Source organism: Linderina pennispora (genome assembly GCF_002104995.1).
Source record: "Linderina pennispora strain ATCC 12442 chromosome Unknown DL89scaffold_3, whole genome shotgun sequence".
Taxonomy (NCBI): Eukaryota; Fungi; Kickxellomycota; class Kickxellomycetes; order Kickxellales; family Kickxellaceae; genus Linderina; species Linderina pennispora.
The window spans coordinates 1045939-1069406 of record NW_024468251.1 but is presented as its reverse complement, the minus strand read 5'-3'; the positions used below and the strand labels follow the sequence as shown (position 1 = coordinate 1069406).

The window sequence follows — 23468 nt, the reverse complement described above, 5'->3', positions numbered from 1 at the left end:
CGAAGGAAAGCCTGAAACTGTTCCAGTGTTCGTGTGCGCATGGAGTGATATCCAGTAGCCAAGAATATATCAAGTCAGTTCAGAGGCCACCTAATTCACCTGTTTTTTCATACTCGTCATTCCTTGAAACAGGTTTAGTGATTTAGAGACCATGATATCGCCTTCCTGAATGACGAGGTACTACGAAATTTCTGAACCAAGGCACAGAGAAAAGATAATGAAGAGAAACCCAAGGATGCAGTTAGCAGACCTCAGCTGAAAGATCAAAATTTCGCTTTTTATAGACCCTGGTGTAAGTTGAAACAGTGCTGACAAAGCCTCAGACAACGCTAACAACCCTCCGAATCCTAACCCTTACACAGGCACACAGCTCTTATTAAGCCTTCAATCCCTCTACAGGCACTTGGTAGTGGCCATTGACAAAATAGATAATAATAGCCAGCTATTGCGAAAATACTTTCTTCCCTTGTGAAATGAACCCATTGCCACCAGTCTGTGGCACAGTTGTTCATAGCATATATAGGGTTTCTAAAAATGAGGCAAGGCGGCCAAAAATGCAGAGCATTCAGTCTCCACTACATGAATGTACTTTCAAATATGCCAGTGAATTAGATGAGGTTTGGGTAGAAGGACGAATGAGACTGCTGATTGTTGCTTTTGTACTCCACAGAAGCGAAGATATCTGCTCTAAATACTCTAACCGAGCCGAGGGTCGATGTATACTGCCGCATAAGCTCCAGTTCACTTGCTCTATATGGCTTTATCAGTTCAGTTTCCGAAATTCCCATGCATTGGTCCGCCTTTTAAGTTATGAAACAGGTTGAAGTAGTGCTGTTTCTGCATAAGCAGACTGTTATTGAATTTTTGTTTTGACCATATACAACAGCCACTTTCAGGTGGAGCTGCACTCAACCAAGAGTAAACGGCAGGCTTTGGTCCTGGGTAGCGTGTTTGGTGTGCTAAGCCTCATCATAGCAGCACAGATGTCACTTGCCTGTGGCTCAATCGGCTCAACAGACAAATATCTAATATAGGTAAGCCAAACAACATGCAATAAAATACATAGCATGACGCTACCTCTCGTTGCACCTCATGTATTGTTCATATGTTTCGCTGTTACTATCTACGAAGTTAGATGTAATTGGCAAGCGAACATCCGGAACACGGTCGACTAATGGTGCTGGCCACTATATAGCAGCCTCTCAGCTCCAGGCATCGATTATTGAAGCTGAAATGTAAATAATAGTGAGTGTGAAATTAAAAGGCGATAGCAATTCGTAATGTGAAAAGAGGCAGGGCTATATAGTCGAGGAGCCAACTGCGTTTTTAAATTGGCCGTTATACTTTGAGTTTACCCTCAACGAACTACCACGGATCACATCAAAACTGGATTGAATGATTTCCGTATGAGGAGAGCAAAACAGCAGATATCAACCCACTGCAGGCTTCCCTGTGGTAATGTCTAGCAGAAGAACAGCATGTATTAGAAAATGAAGCCGAATATTAGCGATATCAGTTTGTGGTACCGATATGCTGTAAAGTGCCTGGTAATTTTTAGAATCCTCATGGCTGTCACTGGGGAGTTGGATTATTCACTTGTTTCTTTTGCATGTTAAAATCATGGTTGATATTATGAATAATAATTAATACTGAAGAAAGTCAATAGGCACATAGTAGCTGTAGATGTGGATGTGCTGCCTTAGTTGGTAGTGCCTAGTCAGCAGCCGATTAGCCTTAGTGGCCTGTGTGCCATTGATTGCACAGCTTTCGACACGCGGCAAGCGACAAAGGAGCTGGCAGAACCCATCCGCGTCAAATGCCTGGTCAGAGTAGAGGTCAAACAGCCTCAGATTCCAGCTGAGTACTTGGAATGGATTCTCATTAGCATAATTCTTTTTGGTAATCACTCTGGGTCCCTCCGGGATGTTCACTTCGTCAGGATAAACCGTATCGCAGGCGACATTTGCATCCATAGATACGCACTTGATATGGAGTTATTCCAACTGCGGCAATTGTGCCACCATGTTGCAAAGCATACCCTTGTTTGCGATGGCCACTGCCAGGTCGAGCGAGACTAGGTCGTGCCAGTTGATAATGTGAGGCAGTGTGTAGTAGACTGGACCGAGCATGACGACGTTGCGGACTGTGGACTCTTGGGAGAACATATTCAGGATAGTATCTGACGAGTATCTGCGCTTGTAGAACTCTCCTGTAGGATGATCCAACTCGAACCGCTGCGAATTCTGCAGGACATGCCAGTCGATGTGCTCGAAGGTACTTGGATCGTCTATGACTACTAACTTACTAAATACGTTAGATGTAAAGTGTGCGTAAATATCACTGTACACACCCATGGCGTGGTGATACTCATCGAGTTCAGCACTGGAAAGATGACGGGATACTGGTATCCGGGGAATGCGATCTTGTTTTAGCATTCACAACAGATTCGAAATCTGCCTGTTCCAAACTCTGAAAAACCAGCTGTCCTTGGGTCAACTCAAAAATATTCCAAGTGGATGGCAGCGTCAATCCAGAAGCAGGTAGAGAATCCGCAAACGACGGGCAGGAACCGGCTGTAGTTTGGTGCCACCAGGCGAATGTGCTGGATGTTTATCGACAGCGACGTCAACTCCTCACAAAATTTGTTAAGCTCTAAAGGCGTCGTGAGGTGCAGTTGAAGCGCTTCCAGCTGGTGTACATATTTCATGAAAGTCCGCTCAAACAGAGTGCATGCGTCGGGTGGTAATTTAGTGTATCCATGAGATATCCCCCACTTGCGTTGCAGATGGTTCGTGAGATCGCTCACATTGGGGAAAAGCGTGTGGATTAACTTAGCAGCAGCTTCAGCATCCACATTACTAGCCTTCAAAGCACCACTGCCCACTTCGACTAAGCCTTCGCCAAGGAATAGTATCTTGCGCACGGCTGTCAACGGTCCGCCGAGAGAACCCGCAAGTTCAGTTAGCGCCAGATTGAGGTCCGAGGGTCTTCGGGTTCACGTCGTGAGCGATGACTCGGAACTCCCTAATCAGATGATGCTTCTTGAGAAGGTCAATTGTACGCAAATTCGAACGCCAAATGCGTTGATGTGGTTTTTCGCACAAGGGACTTGTGCAGTGGCACGGGTTGTTGCTCTCCAGGAGCAGGATGGTGAATGCTACGTCATTCAGCTTGTTGACACGGTCTGGATATGTCTTGGCGAATTGTTCCACGTAAAAGTAGTCGTTCATTGCTGAGACGGGGCCAACAGAGTTCTTGCTGACCTTTCACAGGACAAAGAGGCAACTCGAAGCGCTAGTCACGACCATTGCTCCGGTGAGACATGGTGAAGAGGGGACGATGTAGAAGCTTAGATTGCGTTGGAAAGGGCGGTATGCTATAGTAAGTTGGGATGGAGTAGCTAGGATGTTTGGGGATAAAATAGGCGATAAGGAACAGAGACGAGGTGGGTAACGCTTTTCCCTGAGCATTTATACCTCTTTTGAAATGTCCTGCACACTGCGTACTGTTTTTTTGACAGCACTTGCCAACGGCATAGTTCCTCGCTGTGAGGGAGACTGCAAATGTACGGAAAAGCGATATCCGATTACGCGGCCACCTGGTGTGCCCATATCAAGACATTAACAGCCAGTACTATCCTGGCAAGCCAATAACATTCTGGGAGGAGGTTAGAGCATCTACACAGACAATGACACAGGAGCACAGGTGAGCAGGTAAGCCACCGCTTGGAGAAGCGCAAAAATCCACTCGGCAGGATTGCAGCTCGTTCTTCTGTCAGTTCCCCTTGTTGCAGAGTGCGCTGGGTAGGAAATGTGCAAAGGTGCTTGTCTCTCTGCCCTGATGGCACGGGGAGTGTGTTTCTCCACCCCTGTTTTCAACTGTAACCTGTACCCAGTTTCTTTTGCTGGCGATCTCAGTAGCAAACAGCATGCGCATACATGCTGCGGATGTCATGCCAATGCGAGACAACCTGCATTCTTACTTTTTGCGCTGCTTTTTGCGCTGCTTTTTGCGCTGTTTTGGCAACAGCAGGGTGAAAGGCACCAGTGGCGAAGCTGGCTATATCCAGGCAGTGCATTAAAGTGGGTTCAAGTGCCCTTTTTACAAATAAAACCAAATGGCATTCTATTACAAGCAGATGTAGTCTTTTGCCTCGAAATGCGTTGTAACCCGAGTGAAAAACTCGCCTGAGGGTGGAAAACTAGATTCTGGAGAGGGAGCTAGGCTCGTTGGAGGCGGCACAGGTTGACAAGAGTTCGAAAAAGAATAATGGAAACGAGGGATCGCACAGGTGGCATGGTGCATACATGTCAACTTGTCCGCTAATAGAGGGCACGGATGTGCAGCGGCTAAAGATAGCCTGTCCCAGCAGCCGTTTCCAAGGCTGTTTGTCGCTATCCTGCCGGTTTTGTTTTCCTCCATTGCTGGCTATGCCGCTCTAGTCTTGTTGCTTGAAATAAGGAGCTGGGTCTTCAGCGATTCAGTCCGAGGTTTCTCTGACCATGGCGGGATACACAAACGGTGCTCTCACCAGCCTTCCTCTGCAGTCCTCTTCAATACCTGCCGCTGCGACTTAGCTGTGCCATGCATATCTCATTTTCCTCTTGGTGGTGAAGTGGTTGTAGCATTGCTGCCATGCATGTCCATTGGAGCAGCAGCCTTGGAAACACCACGGTTGTGGTGCAATCTGCACATACTAAGCTTGCGCTATGCGCAAAATGCTGCCGCTTTCAAAGGTGGAACATTCTGCGTGGTGCGCGCCCCTTTCTGTTGAGAATGGCCATGGGTTTCCGCAACTTTCCCGGCCCAAATGCGCTGATGCCGCATCATTTGGGGACGAGACAAGAGGCAACAGCGGGCAATTGGCGTGATTTCTGCCATTTTTTATCTCTAGGAATGCGCCCAGGGTTCTCCAAATTTTTTGTTCGAGTGACGTCCCCCACTCTTCCACACAGCTTCATGCAGCTGCTCTTGCAAGTTTGTTTCTTCGCTCCTTGTTCATACACGCTGCTAGTCTTATCTTTTTCTTCTTTCAGTTACACTTCCCTTTTTCAATTAGAGCTATACATAGGGCTGGACACTATTTTGTATTATGTTAGACGCGGCCGAAGTAGCGTCATTGTACCAACGCACAGGCGAGCAAATTCAGCAGGCAGTTACAGCCGACAGCGGCGGACAGCCATTTCCAGCATTAGCGCATTACAATGCAGCTCTCAAGCTCATTGCCACACTACTCGAGGCCGACCATGGCGAGAAGCGCGACGCCCTGGTATCCAAATACTGCGAGTACGCGTGCCGCGCCGGGGAACTCCTAATACAGCTCTGCGACAGCCCAGGCTGTAGCAAAAGCCTGCGAGCAGGCAACGCTGCACTGGTGCAAGCGCGCAGCCTGCGCTCGCAGTGCAGCATCGGGGAATCCATAGACGCTTACATCGAAGGGCTGGGGCACTACCAGAGTGTACTGGCACAGAGCGAGGCGCGGGCAAATGGTAGCAATGGTGTCAGTCCAGGTGGCATGCAGGGCGATCTGGCGCGGGAGCTGCGAGCATTTATTTTGCTGGTGTTTAGCGAGGCAGAGGATACGAAGCGGATGAAGCACCGGGGTAGCGAGAGTTCAGACTTGATGGAGTCGGTGCCAAAAACCGTGACTCGGTCGATATCGTCGCCGATGAGTTCGGCAAATGGCTCATCAGCATCAGCCCGGCCGCAGCAGCAAATCCAGATCCAGGAGCCGCCACAAAACCATGAGCTGCCAAAGGCCCGGAGGCACTCGGAGAAGAACATTGGGTCGCGGAACACGCGCCTGGGACCATTGGCACACTCAATATCGCAGTTGTCGTTGCGTCCAGCATACCCGGGCCCGCCACGGGTACGTACGCCGATGGACAGGCTGTCGGGCGACGAGTTGGAGGTCATCAAGTGCACGTCGCATGTTAATGGGCTGACGTTTTTGCCGTGGATGGACAACGATCTGGCGAGAACTTTGCTCTTCAGGAGTATTTCACAGACAAGGACGGGCTGCTGCGGCTGTCGGCGAAGCAGCAGCGTAAGCTGTCGAGGTGGCGACGGGCAGGCCAAATCTACAGGAGCCCACGGGTATTCGAGGAGATCGGGTGTGCGCATATAGTGCAGGAGACAGTTACCGACTGTTCGTTTGTTGCGGCCATGTGTGTCAGCGTCGAGTATGAGCGGCGGTTTGGAAAGCAGCTCATTACGCAGCACATCTTTCCGCAGGGGCCGACCGGTATGCCCATTTTCAACCCGTGCGGCAAGTACATGATCAAGCTGTACATTAACGGGTTCTGGCGACGCGTAATTATCGACGATCTGCTGCCTGTGGCTGAGGACGGCAAGCTCATGTGTACGTACTCGTCTGAGGGCGACGTTGGAACAAGTCTGATTGAGAAAGCGTACCTGAAGCTGATGGGCGGCTACGACTTCCCAGGATCCAACTCGAGCACCGACTTGCACATTCTGACGGGATGGATCCCCGAGCATGTTTTTGTGCATGACCAGACATTCAACAGCGAGCGCACATGGCAGCGAATGTACGATGCCTCGCGCAATGGTGATGTCTTGCTGACAATAGCCACCGGCGAAATGAGCAACGACCTGGCAGGCACGCTGGGGCTTGTACCGTCGCATGCCTATGCGGTGCTGGACGTGCGTGAAGTGGGCGGCAATCGGCTGATCAAGGTCAAGAACCCGTGGAGCTCCGTGCGATGGACGGGCAAGTTCAGCCACACGGACCGGACCAATTGGACCACAGACCTGATGCGCGAGCTGTGCTATGACCCGGTGCTGGCCGAGGACAACGACCGCGGGATATTCTGGATTGACTTTGAATCAGTGTGCCATCGCTTCGACGCCATTCACCTGAACTGGAACCCGGAGCTGTTTCTGCACCGTGCCGGTGTGCATTTCGAGTGGAAACTGAGCATGGGTCCGCGGCAAGCGCTCTATGATTTCAGCGCCAACCCGCAGTACACGCTGACGGTCGATGGGGCGGGATCCAACCGGCCGCTCGTGTGGCTGGTCCTGAGCAAGCATGTGCAGAAGACCGAGGAGAACCGCGACTTTATTGCCTTGCACGTGTATGACAACTGCAGTGGCCGGCGGGTGTATGAGCCGCGGTCGGCCATGCGCATTGGTGAGTATGTCAACAGCCCGCACGTGCTGGTGCAGTTCTCGGCCACGCCTGGCACCCGCTATACGCTGGTGGTTGCGCAGCGCGAAAAATCGAAGCCGCTGTACTTTACCCTTCGGGCATTCTGCGATGCGCCGATCTCGCTGCTGCAGGCGCCGTTTCCAAGCTTCGAAGAGGTTGTGCAGGGCCAGTGGGGCAGCGGCTCGGCCGGCGGCAACCCGGCATCGCCCCGGTACCTGGACAACCCGCAGTACAAGCTGGTAGTGCGCAATAACGGCAATCCGCGGGCCAAGTTCAGCGGCATTCTGTCGCTGGAGTCGAAACAGAAGCATCCGGTCAATGTGCGTGTGTTCCGCGGCGGGTTCCTGGTGACGCGGGTGCTGGAGATCAACACTGTGGCCAACTCGGGCAAGTACCGGCCGTGCTTCTGCACGTGCTCGCTGGACGGCCTCGACGAGGGCAGCTACACGGTCGTGGTGTCGACGTTCCAACAGTTCATGTTCTCGCGCTTCCGGCTGACAGTCGGACTCGACTCGCCGTTTACATTGACGCCGATTCCGCGCGAGGGCGCCGGCATGCGCATGCGCGAATTGCACGGCAGCTGGACGCCTGGCACCGATGCCGTGGGTGGACCGGTCAATTCACAGACCATCCGCAGCCCGCGGTTCGTCGTGCGGACCGGAAAGCCGACAGGCGTGCTGGCACGGCTGCAGACGCCGCAAGTCAATCCGCCGCCATTGGTAAACGTGTCGATTTACAGGTTCGACGGCGGCGTGGTGGGCGACCGGGTTGTGTCGTCGGGCAACTACACGAATTCGCCACAGGGCGTTGCGACCCATCTGGCCGAGGTTGGCAGGCAGGACGAGCTGGCGCAGTATCTGGTAGCTGCGTCGACGTGGGATGCCGCCGACAGCGCGCCGTTTGTTCTGTATTTTTACTCGGAGGATCCGGTTGAGATCGAGTCGCTCACGTAGGCACCGGGACCAGGCCCAATGAGCGGGCACGGGCCAGCAAGCAAGGTCACGCGGCGGCAAAGGCACGGATGCGGCGAAATTCATTAGAGCACGGAGAATTTAATCGCCCGGGCTTGCGGTTTTCCAAGGAGGCGAGGGCAGCGATTTTAAAAACATAAGGCTTACACGCTTTCAGCTGCTTGCCAGTCACTTGGCCTCCTCCCTTTCTCCGTTATCAGACCTGTTTTTCGCCCCCTCTCTTTTTACGAATTACAGCACTTTTTTCACGCTCTATTTTCTAGCAGCGGTTAGCACCCTTATATACAAAGCATCTAATACAGTATGCCAGCGGCGTTGACTTCCAGGCCACCTCACTTTGGCATGCATGCGACAACGACAGCAGAAGCGACAGGGATGGGCGGAGCCACAGAGCAGGCAAGCGCCGGCCCACCAACTACAGCGCTGGTGGCACCGTCCAAGGCAATGGTAGACGGACGGCCTCTGATGGCGCACCTGCGTACGCTGCACCAGAAGGCATCGCGGGCACTCATCCTGGGCCAGGGGGCAGCCGCCTGGAACCTGTGCCGCGAGGCCATCCAGTACTGCAACATCGAGGGGCTCACGGAGGAGTATGGCGAGGAGCAAGCGCGCCAGCTGAGCTGCCGCCTGTGGATCCTGTACATTTGCGTGCTGAGCAGCCTGACGGAGCTGGCAGCGTCAGATGGGCAAATCCAGGTCAAAGCGCACCAATAAGGATGCGGCGACGCTGGAGAAGCTGCCCGGGTCTGTGCGCCAGGTGTGGGATGCGATTATGCGTGCGTTTGGCGGTTACGCGGGTAACGTCGACAGCGAGGTGCTGGTACCTACGGTGCTGCTGTGCCTGAAGCTGCGGGACGCCAAGACAGCAAGGGATATTGTGGAGGCGTGGTTCGCGACGCTGTCGGACGACACAATGTATCTGCTGCAAAACGGCAACAAGGGTGCAGGGAAGATTGTCCAAAACAGGCAGCAGCGGGCAACCATGGTGCAGGCATCGTATATGCGGGTGTGTGAGCTGTACACGCTGCATATCCTGCCGCAGCTGAACGACTTTGACAGCGCGTACACGTTCCTTGACCTGTCGACTGTGGTGTCGGCACACACCAAGGATGGGTTTGTGAAGCGGCTCGACTCGCTGCGCAACCCGACCCCGCCCAAGAAGCTTGCAAAACAGCATCGTAGCAAGGCGAAGAAGGCAAAAAAGGCCAAGGCCAGCAAGGCGCCAGCTGTTGAAGAGCCCAAGGCTGAGACTGCGAGGACTGCGGAGACTGCCGAGCCCGCCCTGAAGGCTGCTGCGGAGACGGCTAGCGACAATGCGGCAGCTGGCCCGACGGCAGTAGTGGCCCGGGGCAAGCTGCCGAGCCTGGCTGCGGTGCAGTCGCGGGCGACAGCCACCAGCAACCGGACCCGCACGCGGCCCGCGGTCAAGACGCGCTCGCTGGTGCGGCGGCCGCGCGGCGTGGTGCAGATTGCGTACGATGTGGTGAGGCGGCTGTTCTCGCGCTGGGGGTTCACGCTGTTCACGCTGGCGATCCTGGCCGCGGTGCTGCGCCTGGTCATGCAGCGGTTCCGGCTACCGCCCATCCTCAATGCCATTACGCGCAAGCTGTGGAACACATGGAAGATGGGCACACAAGTCACGTACATCTAAGACATCTTTTTCCTATCCAAGACATGTATTTTTCCCCTCCTCCCTCCCGCTCCACAACCCCCATGTCAGCTAGAAGCAGAAATCTCATTAGAAGCGCCGAAAAGCCGCCTAGGTCTTGCTGGATCCAAAGCCCGAGAAGCCCATCATTGCGGCCATCGCGGCTGCCTCCGGATCTTGGCCATCCGCCGGGTCCGTGGCAGATTTGGCCTGCTTGCGCGCATCCTTTGTCCGCTTGCGCCGTTGCTTGCGCTCCTGCTCCATCAGCTGCTGCACCCTGACGCGCTCAGAAAAGTCATACTCGGTGTGGTTTTGCTCGGCCAGAATCAGCTTTTTGCGGCGGAGCTGCTCGAGCTTCGCCCTGACATCCTCGACCGTCTCCGCCTTGACCTTCATCGACCGGTTCAGCATGCGCTGGTGGTTCTTGCCGTTGATGTGGTCGAGGTAGCTGAGACTGTCCTTGACCGTGACATCGCAGACTTTGCAGTAAAATCCGGGCTGGCTGGACGCGCCCGACGTGGATGCCTGGACGATCTGGGTTTTGCCCACCATTTCGGTCAGGTTGATTTGTGTGGTGCGCGCTTGCAAAAGATCGCGCTCTTCCTTGGGCTGTTTGGGGTGGCCAGCGGCTTCAGGCCCTTGCGCTTGCGGTCGTCGTTGATGGCCTGCTGCTTGGCCTGCTGGGCGCGGTCACGCGCCTTTTGCGCATAGACCTCGTCGTCCCATGTCCGCCGAAAGTCGCCGGTGCCCTAAAGGCTCAATAAAAAAGAATCAGCTTGTTGGTGCTAGAGAATGAGCGCAACATACATGCCACGGTAGGAAGGCATTACCTTCTTGTCGCCATATGCGTTCTTGTCCATGTGTAAGCAGGGTGTGTCCAACAGCAAGTGGTGTGTGGGTGACGTCGATGGTGGGCATGTGGTGGAGAGGAATCGACATCTCCCGTCGTGCAATTCTGGCACAATATGGCTCGGAGCCACTTTGAGCCATGATGAAGCCTGATTTGCCAACCTAGAAATAAACAAAAATTTTCCTGGCTTCGCGAGCCGCGTACTTTTTCTCTTCCAGCACTCTGATTTTTGCTGCTCTTCCTTTAATTTACAAGAACATGAACACTCCAATGCGCCGTACAGGCAGGGTCGGCGCGCCGTTGGCGACTCCCTTTAGAACACCAGTCAGATTCAACCGCTCAATGCCCGACACGCCAATGTCGGACGACCAGCAATTCCACACGCCCAGCGAAAGGCTGGCGACGCCCAAGGGCAAGTGGATAAACCCAGACGCGCAAAAGGTGCTGGACGACCGGGCGCAGCAGCCGGGCGAGGCGCAGAGCGCAAAGCGGCTGCGAGCGAACGTGCTGTTCCTGGCCGGGCTCGGGGCTCTGTCGCACACGGGCGCATTGGGCAGCCTGAAGAGCTGGCTTGGCGGGGGCACGGCGGTTGAGACGGTGTGGTCGGTGGTGAAGTGGGTGGTGCTTACTGGGCTGGCGTACAACATCGGGGAGGCGATGTGGTATCTGATGCAGCCAAAGAACGAATACACAGGGCTGGCGATGACGCCCGCACAGCGGCGCGGCATAGGGCTGGATACGAATGTGAAGGGGATGTCTGCTGCGCAGCCGGTGAGGGCGCCACAGATGACCCCGGCGCGGGTGATGCCTATGGGGCGCGAGCCAGGCACCGGCGTCACGGATATCGAGACCGATCAGGCGGCTGCCGAAGGGGCTGGGGCAGAATGGAACAGCTCCGCTGACGGTGCGGTCGCAGCCGGCAGTTGCACTGCAGGCAACTAGGGAATGCCGGGTACTCGACCGATGCGGATATGGCCACGCTGCTGCAGGTACTGAATACAGGCGCCTAAGCAGAGCACGGTGGGCAAGGGCACGGCTAGGGATATATTTGCTGACGCTAGCAGCAACCTGTTTGCCAGCCGCCCTGCTCCAGCAGCAACCGCTCTGTTTGCGGGTGCGTCCTCAGGCATGTTTGGTGTTGGCAGGTGCGTCGTCATCGTTGGCGCCGGCGCAGGCTCAGCCGGCGCAGGCAGCGGCAATTGGCGTATACCAGACGGCGCCGCCGGCACTGCGGCCCAAGGCCAAAGACGGAGCCAAGGGCAGCGGCAAGGACAGCGCGGAGGGCGATCTGGAGTACCTGGAGCCGCTCGGCGTGCTGGAGTCACTGGGTGTGGAGCACCAGATCACGGACTGGGTGGAGAACATGCACGTGTGGTTTGTGCGGCACCTGCTAGCGCCACTGGCCACGCAGATGGCGGACCTGGACGCTGTGTTTGAGCAGAACGCCATGGGCCACTTGTCCTGCCGCCAGGCGGTGATGGACTATGCGGCACTGGAGCAGGCGCAGAGCGCAGTGGCCAACCCGCCGGCGTCGCGGTTCATTGGGTTCCAGAGCACCGCGAGCCAGCCGCAGGGGCCGCCGCAGACCCTGGTGGACCTACAGATGCGTTTTGGCGAGACGCCGCTGGGCAAGGAGCGGCTGGTGCTGGAGAAGTACCTGCAGGTGCCTGGCGCCAAGAGCCGCGAGTACGTGGTGAGCCGCGTGCGCGAGCTGGCGCAGAGCGGCGCTATGCCCGCGTACCGGTTTGACGGCGGCGGCAGCTACACGGACGACCAGGGCGTCGAGCACGCGTGGAATCAGTCGCTGCATCCGACCGACGCGCAGCTGCTGTTCCACCTGTTCTGCACGTTCCTGGACAACGCCGTGTCGCCGGTGCAGAATGTGCGGCGGCCGTTCACCGACCGCTACGTATTGGATATCGCGACTAACCAGCCCAACGCGAATCTGCCTGCGCAGATCGTGCAAGTGTCGCGGCGCCGCCCGCACTTTTGCCTGGTCGTCAAGAACGTCTGCTGGGACGTCATGGCCAGCCGCAACAACCTGTTTATTGCGCTGGTGTTGTTTGTCATCCAGATCGACCGCGAGTGCGCTGGGTTCCTGGGCGTCACCAACCTGGGCGGCAAGTACGTCGACTTGGTGTCGGTGATCAGGAACTGACGCGCCTATTCACGCAGGTTGTGTTTCAGTTATCATTGAAAAAGCCAAATAAAAGAAATCCGTCGTTTGTAGTTTTTTAGTTGGTCCGCTTGCGTGTCTTTGACGGCTCCTGCTGGGCAGAGTCGGGGCTTGCCATGGCGCGTTCAAACGACCGCGCGCTGTGCTTGGTAGCTGCAGCCCGCTTGCCCTTGGCTGGCTTGACGTCCTTCCTTCACCACTGTCACCGGGATCTCACTGCGCGTGCGCAGCTTGTATCTGGGCGGTGACGTCACGTCGCTCTCACCACTGCTGGGCCTGGTTCCTTGCGCGCTGGAACGGCGACTGCTTGATATGGTCGGTTTCCGGGAACTGGCCCGGCACCGAGCCCTCAATCGCCGGTGAATTGGGGCTTGCTGCGCGCGCCAGCACGTAGCGCCCGGGCGTATGCCCTGGTCTGCCGGGAGTCACCGGTAGCGGCTCTGGCGACTCCTCCACCTGGCTGTCCGCTGGCACATCCTGCTTTGGCGTGGCCGGCGGGCCTGAGAACGGCACGCGCACAGTGGGCGACCCGAGCGTCGACGAGCGCTGCACAAACGACGTTGCGGGTGTCTTGAACTGTGGCGAGGCTGTGCGCTTGGGCGTTGTCACGCCCTCGTCAATAGGCTGCGGCTGGGCCGCCGCTGGTTTGGCCATCTGCTTGACCAGTACATGCAGCAGCGCATGCGACGGATCCTGCTGCCCACCATGTGTGCCCACCGCTGGCCGCAACCAGCCGCGATGCCTTGGATGCGCTCAGCGGCACATCGATCGTCACCTGCTTGCTTGCCCCGCTGCGCGACTCAGCCTCAGGAGGTACTGCTGCTGTCCACGTCCATGCTGCTTTTGGCATGCGTGGGCTCGGTAGACTGGAAGGCGTCCGCGGATGCGTGCAGCTCCTGGACAATCCAGCGCTGTGCCTCAGGCAACAGCATCAGCAGGTTCTGCACCATGGCCTGCCGCTCGATGCTCTTGCGCTTCTGCACCATGTTCAGCATCACGCCCTGCTCACCCTTGGCGATGGCCCGGAACACCCGAATGGCCTCGACGTAGCGCCCGCAGTTGACGTAGTGTAGCGCCAAGAAATCCCTGGCGCGCACAGAACTCGAGGTTTGCACGCAGTACGCCTCCAGCTCCGCCTCCTCGGTCTCGTCCAGCGGCAGTGTAGCGAGCTGGTCCGCGATCGCGCGCTTGGATTTGGCCGACAGTCCGAACTCGAACAGTTGCGTCAGTAGCGCACGCCGCAGTTCCACGTGCTGCGACTGCTGCCGCTGGAACGAAAATGCCTCACGCAGGTCGCAGTGCAGCAGGATGTCCATGATCACCGGGGCCTCGCTTGCTTGGTCCTCCAGCCGCGGCTGGAAGCTCGATGACGTTGCTGTGGTGCTGGTCAGGAACTGCCGCGCCTCAAAGTAGTGCTTGCTTGTGACTGCTGTGCGCAGGATCTTGGGCGCCCAGTCTGCTACCACCGACGGGTCTGACAGGATACGACAGACCAACTGCAATCTCGCCGTGGTCCATCAGCCAGAATCCGCGCACCAGATACACAAAGTGCTGTGGAATCAGCATATCCTGCGCGTATGCCTGTGCTTCGCTGCTCATAGCCGTTGTATCCTTGTGCTGCTCGACAAACGTGCCCTGCGTCGCTGCCATGGCTGCCATCCCTGTGTCCAGCAGGAAGTAGTACGCAATCGAGTGCTGCTTAAGCCCGTCAATGTCGCTCTGCCCGATAGTCTCAATAAACTGTCGCTCTTCCGCAGGCGTGCGTGGCGGATATGCGCTGCTAGACTCTGGCCCAGTGCTGACCCCTGCCATACCCAGCAAGAGGTCAATGAACAGCTCAGCCGCCCATGCGCTGCCGCTGCTCAAAAACTGCATTGCGCACCGCCTGGCGTGTATGGGAACTGTTCATCGATATCTATGTAGCCACTGATGCTGAGAGGGACCCCAAGGCCAAACTGGGTCGCCGGGTCTTCCACAATCCCATCCGACGATAGGATGTCACCCGCAAGAAGGTGCCGGTCAGTTGCCACCTCGATTTGTACATGTTGGCCCAAGGTGCGCATCCCAAGCACGCGCTCAGAGCCAACCACGACTTGACTTGCGGTATGGCACTGGGTAAGCTGCTGATCATCAACCTGCCATGTCGACACTGCTGCTGCCACTGACACTGCACCGGCTCCAGGATGACCACGATTCCGCCGCAGATACGTAGAGCTAGATAGCTGTCCGCCGAGTGGCACGCTGGCTAATGCCGACAGGAACAGCCCGCCTGGCACGGCTTCTCTGTCAATTTCAACAAAGGTCATATCAACCACCGATGCATTGGCAGTCAGCTGGTTTTCCAAATCCTGCGACACGTCTTCTTCGATGTAGCTCGGAATCCGCACTTCTGCTGAATCGACCTTTGAAACTGACACCTGCTGCCCCAACTGCTTGCGGTGGCCAAGAGAGAGCAGGTCGACCGACACTAGTCGCCGCTGTGCCATGTGGGCTCTTTTCATGGGCCGAGCCAACAATGATCTGGCTGTTAGCCATCACCTGGGTCGTAATCTTCGTGACTGCCCCTGTCCTTTGCTTCCTGTCGCCGATTTCACATACTACTCGTGTCGTATGTGGGCTGAACGGGCTGTATTCAAGCGCCGAAACGCAGCCGTCTTCGGTTCCAACAAGCACCAGAACCGCGCCACTGCCTCCAGGTAGCTCGCTGATAGTAATTGCTGTAACCTCGTTCCCCTTCGCACCAACAGCATGCGTCTCTTGCGACGTCATCTGCGCAATACCGTCTCTGACTGTCAGGCATCCCAGCATGACCTTGCCTCTAGGCTTATCCAGCGCCACCACCGAGAACTGCCACTCGGCTCCCTTCGCACCCGTATCAAACGGCACCGATACTGCCAGAGATCTCACCGTGCTGGGTAGCCGCGTCGGCACAGGGGAAATCACCAATGTAAACGGGTTGAACACGGACAGAATCCCCGTATCGGTTGCCGCGTCGCGCGCATACACCAGAAAATGGATGTTGTCGTCAAACATTATTGGCTGAACACGTGCCAGGCTCACCTCGTCTGTGTCGTTTATCTGCAGCTGTGCTGGCGCTGAGCGTTGCAAGGGCCTCTGGCTGCGAGGCTGCCGGCAGTGCTGTATTGCGCACCTCTAGTACGCGTGTGTTGTAGCGGTAGAGCATAGTCACGTCAGAACTAGTTGTCCCCGCCAGCCCTGTCGCAATTCCCCCCAGCAGCGGCTCGTTTGTTGCCACCCCAGGCAGCGGAGCAATGTCTGTCAAAAAGTCCATTTACAAGTGCACTTGAATCGCAAGGTGGATAGAATGAAAAGCCTTTGCTGCTGAGAAATGAACAGCAAAGCCAAGACGTAATTGGCGGGCGTGTTCATTCCTCGAAAATAATTTATGAAAGACAGCGTCTGATCATGTAATTACGTTAATCAAATTTTCAAATAGCAAAACATACATGGATTCAGCGATCCAGCATCTCCTCCACATGTTGCCTCCACGCAAGTCATGAATAGCTGCCATATGACATTTGATGCCATAGCTGCACTTGTTGCTGTTGACATTTGCCCAGCTGTCTCCAGGTCAATAAGATCGCCAGCTGCAAAAAGAAATCTCAGCAACTACCATTTTTAAATATGCCTTTTGGAGAAGCTTTTGCCAGGGCAGTACCTATAGGAGCTTCAATGACAGTGCATACTAGCTTCTTGCATAGCTCTTAAAACCAAGCATCAATGGTAGATCAATTCGTGTCCTATCCACAACTGAAATAATAATATTCTCTTTGTGCGCCTGTTGGGTAATCGCTAGAGTCTAAACATACATGCTCTAATGGATAGTATAAAAAGGCCTGGTTTTGGAAATGCTACCGCAGGCAGCTCATCTGAGCTCGTTTCTTCTCAACGAAAATGTCTGCTTTTCTGCCTTTCTTTTTGCTTGGCAGCTCTGTGGTGCCGCCGTTCACTTCCTTTGGCAAGCGTACCATTGGATGTGTAACAGTCTCAGGCAACATATGCGCTGTATGCAGTCTGTATTCGAATCCAAAAACAAGAGGAGTTGCTGATTGACTTGTAGTGTCATGATTCTCTCCAAAAACTATATTCGTTACGGCAGGACACAGCGTCAGCGCTGACGAATCCCATCAGGACATGTAACCCAACCCACTACAGTTCAGCCTGTTCTATGGTGCCATAGAGACTGCGAAGCAGCCGCATGGTGCTGTCAAGAGCCTTTGTGTGGTACATTTCTGAGGATACGGACTACTTGTCACGATATTGCAATTATTGAGGCTGCTGTTATGCCGGCTCGACAGCACCAAAGCTATACCAATTCAAACGTTATATTGGTCAGGTTGACGAGGGAATGCAGATGACTGCTCTTGGCTGGGGTGCAATCATCTCGAAACACGATCACAATTCTGCATCCAGCTCACTCGATGTTATCAGCATTACCATGGGTAAGCCTGAAGGATACCAGAAATTCGACGGTATGTATCGATTGGCCAGCTGGCAGTGTATGTGTGCTGGGAAAGGACAATGTGGGCTATGCCTGTCAAGGTGACTGCGGCACGGGGACAAAGGTTACACTCAACAGAAAGCGCTTGCTTGCAGGACTGGTCGGCCGCGGTGGTCGCTCACCAGAAGATAGCCCTTGCGGAACAGCTGAAGGGTCTGCCATCTACTTACACGTGGAGTACTACATGGATTTTGTCCAGAAAGAAACCAGATTGAAGCTGAGCGACTTGGCGGGTGTTGGGGTGTAGGTTCCTTCTCACCAGTTTGGCTAGAATATAAAAAAATTAGTTTATTTTTTTCTCGTCTTCGACTGCAAAGCTCAGTTTTTTACGATTGACTTTTGAATGTTAAAACAAGCCCACTCGCCCATCCATATCCATAGCATCTTAAATGGAAAGGGCATGGTCAGCTTGCAAAATGCCTGCCAATGAGCACCACGAGAACAAAAACAGCTGTTCGTGTGATATGCACACGTTCGTACACACAACATAGGCCCTCACCAGGACATGCGAAATGGGGATTTTGAGGGTGTAGCGCTGGGAAGTAGGATTGTGCAAAATGCTTGCTTGCCACGAGAAACCAGGCATGTGTCGGAAAAAGTATTTATAAACAAAGAGCGCTAATGAAGCGTGCAAAACTTGTGAAATGTGCACCCTCTCCCACTCTCCAGAAACCATGGTTCGGTGCGCATTAGACTTTTTGTTTTTGTATGTATTATAATATTCCCCTATCATTTCTCTGTCATTGTTGTCTGTCACTGCCGCAATGGCTCTCAGTGACAACAGGTTAGATGTTCAATATATGCATGCACAATGACATCGCCACCTATCCTTCCAAAAAAAGTCCCCTCAAGTAGCCTCATGACCTTATCTCTCAAATTCTTCTCCCTCAGCTCCTCTCGTCTTGTGAACTATCATATATAGTTGTTTTTGGTAGGCTCCACTTGCAACAAATCTTAAATTGTCCCAAGCCCCCTCTCTTTTCACCACCATTTCTGGCTCCCAAATTCTTCCATTACTCTTAACATGTATCCTAACTTAACAAATAGGATAATGATGCTGTGAAGTTAACAGTGAGAAAACACTGCATCATGTCAGGAGATGAGCGGACTTACCTATATAGAGGTCAAGGGGATATCACTTCAACATACTTTTGTACTGTGTCGAAAGCCTACATGTTACCCGCGAAGCTTCATACTCAGTCGCTGCGCCTCAACAGCAAATCCACACCCTCCTTGCCCCCTCCATGAAATGTGGGATAATTTGGTTCGTCATTTTTGCGGCACACACCTATCATGCCAAATTAGCCACACCCAACCGCCGCCCGCTTCCCCACATCTGCCCGTCTTCGGACAGGAAATTTGTGATTGGTAGGTATTGGGAGGCGGTTGCAATCTAAACGAGTAGCTTACGCCGCTGATGGAGCTAGATAGGGGGTGTGAGTGCCCTAGCATTTGTGAATTGCTGAGTCTGTCACATTGTACGCACATGTAGGGGTGCTGCACTGCATTTTACTTTCCAGCCCCTTCATTTCCGCTTCTCCAATGTACGTTACAACCAGATATCTCTGTGAGCAGCCGTTATTGGGAGGGCAAGTTCCATATAGCCGCGAGTCACAGACCTGTTCCCCCATGGCGTACTGGACCTGCAACTGGGCATAGTGATTAAGAACGGAATTTGCGAGACGTGCAGACACCACATGCCAGACCGTATATGCCACAGATGTTCGACCGATCTGTGGGTGGCCATATTCCACACTGGTACCTTCAAAATGGCACCGACGATCCTGAAGGGTAGTCTCAAGATATGTGCACGCATGGTGTTTGAAGAGTCAGGTCGGTGCATGCTCTTGCGTAGGCTGAAGGTCTCGGTAATCGACAGCAAGGAGATGCGCTTTATTTTAATGGAAGCCAATGATCGGTGCAAAAAGGTTACATATTGTCCACATTGCCTGGCGACTAATTGCGTCGTGACAGAAGGCGATTCACTGAAGTATCATGCACGGCAAGTACCACCGGAAGCCCATGGCAAACAAGTGGGATGGCTACTAAAAAATTCTCGCGAATGTGGTAAAAGCTAATTATTGAGGAGGCGCAAACAAAGGGGATAGCTCCACTACGCGTGTACCAACTGTTCAAAGCCATTTCGAACGAGTGCTACAAGTTCATGGGGCTGAACCTAAACAGTGGCTGTTCAGAGGTGTTTTGTAGGCCAGCGTGTCGGTTATCTGGGGCGGTATTAGCAATGATAATGATTTGGCTGTCAGGCTGTTTGAGATTATACTTACTAACGCGCTTACAGAGGTTGGCGTAAAGCGTTGGGACTACTTTGACTAGGCCATCGCCATGTACATTAGCAGTGGCTGTATCATCGTTTCTCAATTCCAGCATGTGCATTGACAGAGTGCCAGTACCGCAGCACTCTGCGAAAATCCTGGCCTATCCGGAGCGCGTCACGCTGCATAACCTGAAGCGGCGCCTAAAAAAACGTGTGCAGCGATTCCGATGTGTATTTAAGTCCTGATTTTTTTTCGTCTTTGTTCCCAGCAGCAAGAGGCATATACCTCGATTTTTTTGTAACAAATGGATAAAATAAAAAAGGCTTAATAGCGGCAACCCCATCATTTTTCTGCAGCGCATTCCTATGCCCCATGCACAAATCAATTTGCGGCGGATCCGCAAATTGTGCCGAATGTACTGAATTGGAAATAGGGGGTAGGACCTGTGTATTTAAATTGTGGAGCTGCAACTGCAGCTCCAAGAGCAAAAACAATAATGCCCAGCCCCATGTGCCAGCAGGGCAGATGTTTAGCGATATCTGCCGCGAATGTGTTTTTTTCTGAGCAAGGAGCTAGGGAAAGGTGCCTTTACTATATATACATGCGCCCGTATGCAATAAAATCGCCTTTCTCCACATCTTCATCTCTTAGTATTTTTCGCATATTTCTAGCTCAAATGTATCATCCATATAAGCTTACCGAAAGCCATGTACGCAGCACATGGAGGGGAATACAGCCGGCTCCCCAGCGCTGGCCCGAACCACGGCAACAACGGCCGCAGCAGCCGCAACAGCCGCAACAGCTGCAACAGCTGCAACAGCCGCAACAACCGCAACAGCCGCAACAGCCGCAACAGCCGCAACAGCCGCAACAGCCGCAACAGCCGCAACAGCCGCAACAGCCGCGGCAGCAACAAAAGCAACGCGTACTTTTCCCCTATGCATTGTTCAATATCCTCAATGACGATAGCAACGCTAGTTGGGTGTCGTGGGATATAGATGGCGGTGCCTTTTCAATCTGCAGCTGGCAGAATCTTATTTCCTGTCTTAATGAGCACGGCTTTGTGGCCACCCAGAAGGCGTCTGTAATCAAGAATTTGCTTGGTTACGGCTTCAAGCGCCTCAGAGATGGGCGCAGCCGTGTGTCAGATAGACATGGCAATGTATGGTCGTCATACCGACATGAGCACTTTCATTACGGAGATTTTGATAGTCTTGTTTATATTGAACGAGTTGGAAGAGGCCCTGGTAATGGCCGCCAGGTCCCTTCGACTTCTTCCTCATAACTTTTCCAATAGCTGTAATTAAAATAAATTGACGCGCTCTATGCGAAGTTATAAAATAATTGAGAATACTAAGCGGCTAAACCGATGAAGAATGAATGAAAGAAATAAAATTGTTCAGAAAACTCAGCACCATAGAGTCAGTAAGTCGGTGACATAGGATTCTCCTGATGGACTTTGACCACTGACATTTCACTTTATTTTCTTTTGATGAGTCGATTGCTTTGCAGTAGGTTGACTTTCTCCTGCTTAGCGCTATTCATTTTTCGGCCATATATCTTCAATATATCGTCCATATCTCATTTTCTCGACATATAAGCACTATCTCCCTTTTCACCTTTCGTCTATTTGCAACATTTCTTACCACAGCGACTTGCCGATTTGGGACTAGCAATGTAGTCCATCGACTAGTGCCCAGCAGTAATCGTAGTCTTCAAACGAAAATGTGTATTGAATAATGAATAAAAATGTGCGGACTAAGCAATTTTGCTCTGTCAGTTGCAGAATGTGAAGCCAGAGCCGTCCTCGCCCCAGCTGGCCTAGCTACCATAGCTGAGGTTGTTGATGGCACGGTAGAGCGCATGCAGAAAAAGCATTGGCTGTTGTATCACTGGCCAAATGCCTCTCTATGTGCTGCATATATAGGATTTCTTCATAAAAACAAAGATATAGCACGTAAATAAAAGGTTTACTTGTGCAATGTAGGAACGTACATACTATTTCCCAATCGAACCATTCTCCCTGCTCTGCAAAGAAAATATGCACATTTGCGGCAGATAACGCCAAATAGCTGCGATACCATTACAAGGTGCCGAGGTCTGATTAGTTTCTATTTATTACTCGTGGCCGAAGCTGCAGTTCCAAAATTTATCGCTGCAGGACTCACTTCTATTCACCACTCAATATATCCGACACATAGTGCGGATCCGTAAATTGGCTTCTGAAAGATACATGCCAATGAGCTGCCAGCGAATATGCCGTTGTCTCTATCCAACTTACTTGGCTAAATGTATTACCCCAGGTTTCTGCGCAGCGACAGTTCTCTATTTTACTTGAACATTTAGTGTAAGAATCAGAAATCATAAATATACCAAGCTATACGAACAGCAGAGTCTGACTGGGCAACTAGCTGCTCATCAGAAGTCCCGATCATAAATCCCAGCAGCTGGTGGATTGTATTGTGAGCAGTTCTGGGACTTTCAATAATCTACTTTCTGATGCATAACAGCAGGGGAGGGAATATAAATCCAGCAGCGTCCTCATTCCCAACAGTGCTGGCTCTTCTCCTCCACTCCTTTCCCAAAAATGATTTTTGACACTAGTTATTATCACGAAGCCGTGACCAACACGATTGCAGCTGCAGTGAGTTTAGCAAACGAGCAGAAACATCTTAAGGTAGAGCCTATTCCTTTGATGTACGCGCTCTATAGGGATAGCCAGGGTGCCATTCATGCCATTATTTCGAACACGGGTGGCACCAGCGATAAACAGAGCGAGTCTGTGCTTACAGCAGTTGAAAAACTGGACAAGAGGGCCGGGGGTGTTCCTGAGGTAGAGGCTGGTTTCGCTTTCTTGTACATTCTGTGTAAGGCGATGAAGGGGAAAGAGAGGCGAGGTGAAGGGATTGTCGATGGTTGTATGTTTCACTACGGACTGTCCTTTGACTTCACTGTTGTTCGCATGTTTGATAAATGCCAGGTACCTATCCATAAACTCCGAGAGGTTGTCGGTGGCCCGTGTATTGAGCAGCCTATAAGTACTGCGCCGCCACGACAGGCCAAACCAAAATATAACACCAGTCCACTGTTTTCTGGCAAGCGTGTGTCGGCGTTCACAGACGATATGATTGCGCAAGCAGGAAAGAGCGCACCAAGCTCAGTTATTGGCCGCGATGAGGTGATTCAACAGATGGTACTTGCCCTATGAAGTCATAAAAAGCCCAGTGTAGTGCTCACTGGCCCGTCTGGCACCGGTAAGACATCAATCGTCGAAGTACTTGCGCGCAAAATCGCATTTGGCGAGATCCGGGGTTTAGGAAGCGTTTCTCCAGTTGCTCTGGACATTGGTAAGCTCCAGTCTGGGGCAATGTATGTCGGAATGAAAGGGGTGGATGCAAGGTATTTTGGATGCGATCTACGCACGGCCAGAACGTACCATCATTTTCATCAACGAGATCCATACCGTGATGAAGATTGGCCATAGCTCGAGTTTGGTGCCGCTAACAGATTTGCTGAAGCCGGTGCTGACTGACGGATGGATCTCGATCATTGGTGCAACGGACCGACAAGGAGTACAGCACGCACTTTGAGACTGATACGGCGTTCGCACAGGTTACAAAGAGTGCATGCTAGCGAGCCAACGGTGGAGGCCAAGCGTGCGGCACTGAGGTACGCAAGCGGTGAATCAGCAAAGAAGCGCATAGCGGAAGTTGATGGAGAATTGGCCAGCTTGAGGAGCAGTGTTTCTGTGGAGGTACCGACATACGAGTCCATCAGGAGGGTTTATTGACTGTCACACTGGGCTTGAGTTTCCTTAGCCAGATTGCCAAAGGCGATGAGACATGGAGGGGCGCGTT

The 23468-nt window shown here is 53.2% G+C and overlaps 10 protein-coding genes across 10 annotated transcripts; 7 read left to right on the top strand and 3 right to left on the bottom strand.

The window, feature by feature from the left end:
* Positions 1-616: 616 nt before the first annotated feature.
* On the bottom strand, positions 617-1034 carry DL89DRAFT_265837 (uncharacterized protein; the record flags this gene model as incomplete). The annotated part of the gene is made up of 1 exon (XM_040886842.1): positions 617-1034. A coding segment is annotated over exon 1 (172 nt), but the record flags the coding sequence as incomplete, so codon positions are not given.
* A 572-nt stretch (positions 1035-1606) lies between these two features.
* Positions 1607-2696, bottom strand: DL89DRAFT_110285 (uncharacterized protein). Its single transcript, XM_040883097.1, has one exon. The coding sequence runs from the start codon at positions 2433-2435 to the stop codon at positions 1995-1997; it is 441 nt and encodes a 146-aa protein (XP_040745643.1). The 5' UTR covers positions 2436-2696; the 3' UTR covers positions 1607-1994.
* A 2396-nt stretch (positions 2697-5092) lies between these two features.
* DL89DRAFT_255883 (cysteine proteinase) lies at positions 5093-8121 on the top strand (the record flags this gene model as incomplete). Its single annotated transcript, XM_040885392.1, has 2 exons — positions 5093-5869; positions 5995-8121. The coding sequence occupies 2 exons, from the start codon at positions 5093-5095 to the stop codon at positions 8119-8121; spliced, it is 2904 nt and encodes a 967-aa protein (XP_040745642.1).
* Positions 8122-8471: 350 nt separating this feature from the next.
* Positions 8472-9844, top strand: DL89DRAFT_110238 (uncharacterized protein). Its single transcript, XM_040883095.1, has one exon. The coding sequence runs from the start codon at positions 8822-8824 to the stop codon at positions 9788-9790; it is 969 nt and encodes a 322-aa protein (XP_040745641.1). The 5' UTR covers positions 8472-8821; the 3' UTR covers positions 9791-9844.
* Positions 9842-10701, bottom strand: DL89DRAFT_265834 (uncharacterized protein). The gene is made up of 3 exons (XM_040886841.1): positions 10618-10701; positions 10482-10536; positions 9842-10416 (listed from the first exon to the last, which is right to left on the bottom strand). Exons 1-3 carry the CDS (start codon positions 10645-10647, stop codon positions 9899-9901), a joined length of 603 nt encoding a protein of 200 aa, XP_040745640.1. The 5' UTR covers positions 10648-10701; the 3' UTR covers positions 9842-9898.
* A 238-nt stretch (positions 10702-10939) lies between these two features.
* Positions 10940-12859, top strand: DL89DRAFT_265832 (uncharacterized protein). The gene is made up of 4 exons (XM_040886840.1): positions 10940-11471; positions 11509-11589; positions 11640-11751; positions 11783-12859. Exons 1-4 carry the CDS (start codon positions 10980-10982, stop codon positions 12793-12795), a joined length of 1698 nt encoding a protein of 565 aa, XP_040745639.1. The 5' UTR covers positions 10940-10979; the 3' UTR covers positions 12796-12859.
* Positions 12860-14595: 1736 nt separating this feature from the next.
* Positions 14596-15933, top strand: DL89DRAFT_110260 (uncharacterized protein). The gene has a single exon (XM_040883096.1). It carries the CDS (start codon positions 15062-15064, stop codon positions 15854-15856), a length of 795 nt encoding a protein of 264 aa, XP_040745638.1. The 5' UTR covers positions 14596-15061; the 3' UTR covers positions 15857-15933.
* Positions 15934-16728: 795 nt separating this feature from the next.
* On the top strand, positions 16729-17582 carry DL89DRAFT_255878 (uncharacterized protein; the record flags this gene model as incomplete). The annotated part of the gene is given in 4 exon segments (XM_040885391.1): positions 16729-16839; positions 16990-17053; positions 17133-17306; positions 17326-17582. 4 exon segments carry the CDS (start codon positions 16729-16731, stop codon positions 17580-17582), a joined length of 606 nt encoding a protein of 201 aa, XP_040745637.1.
* A 2705-nt stretch (positions 17583-20287) lies between these two features.
* DL89DRAFT_312058 (uncharacterized protein) lies at positions 20288-20896 on the top strand (the record flags this gene model as incomplete). The annotated part of the gene is made up of 1 exon (XM_040890984.1): positions 20288-20896. The coding sequence occupies one exon, from the start codon at positions 20288-20290 to the stop codon at positions 20894-20896; it is 609 nt and encodes a 202-aa protein (XP_040745636.1).
* Positions 20897-22192: 1296 nt separating this feature from the next.
* Positions 22193-22832, top strand: DL89DRAFT_110226 (uncharacterized protein). Its single transcript, XM_040883094.1, has one exon. It carries the CDS (start codon positions 22199-22201, stop codon positions 22817-22819), a length of 621 nt encoding a protein of 206 aa, XP_040745635.1. The 5' UTR covers positions 22193-22198; the 3' UTR covers positions 22820-22832.
* The last annotated feature ends 636 nt before the right edge of the window (positions 22833-23468 follow it).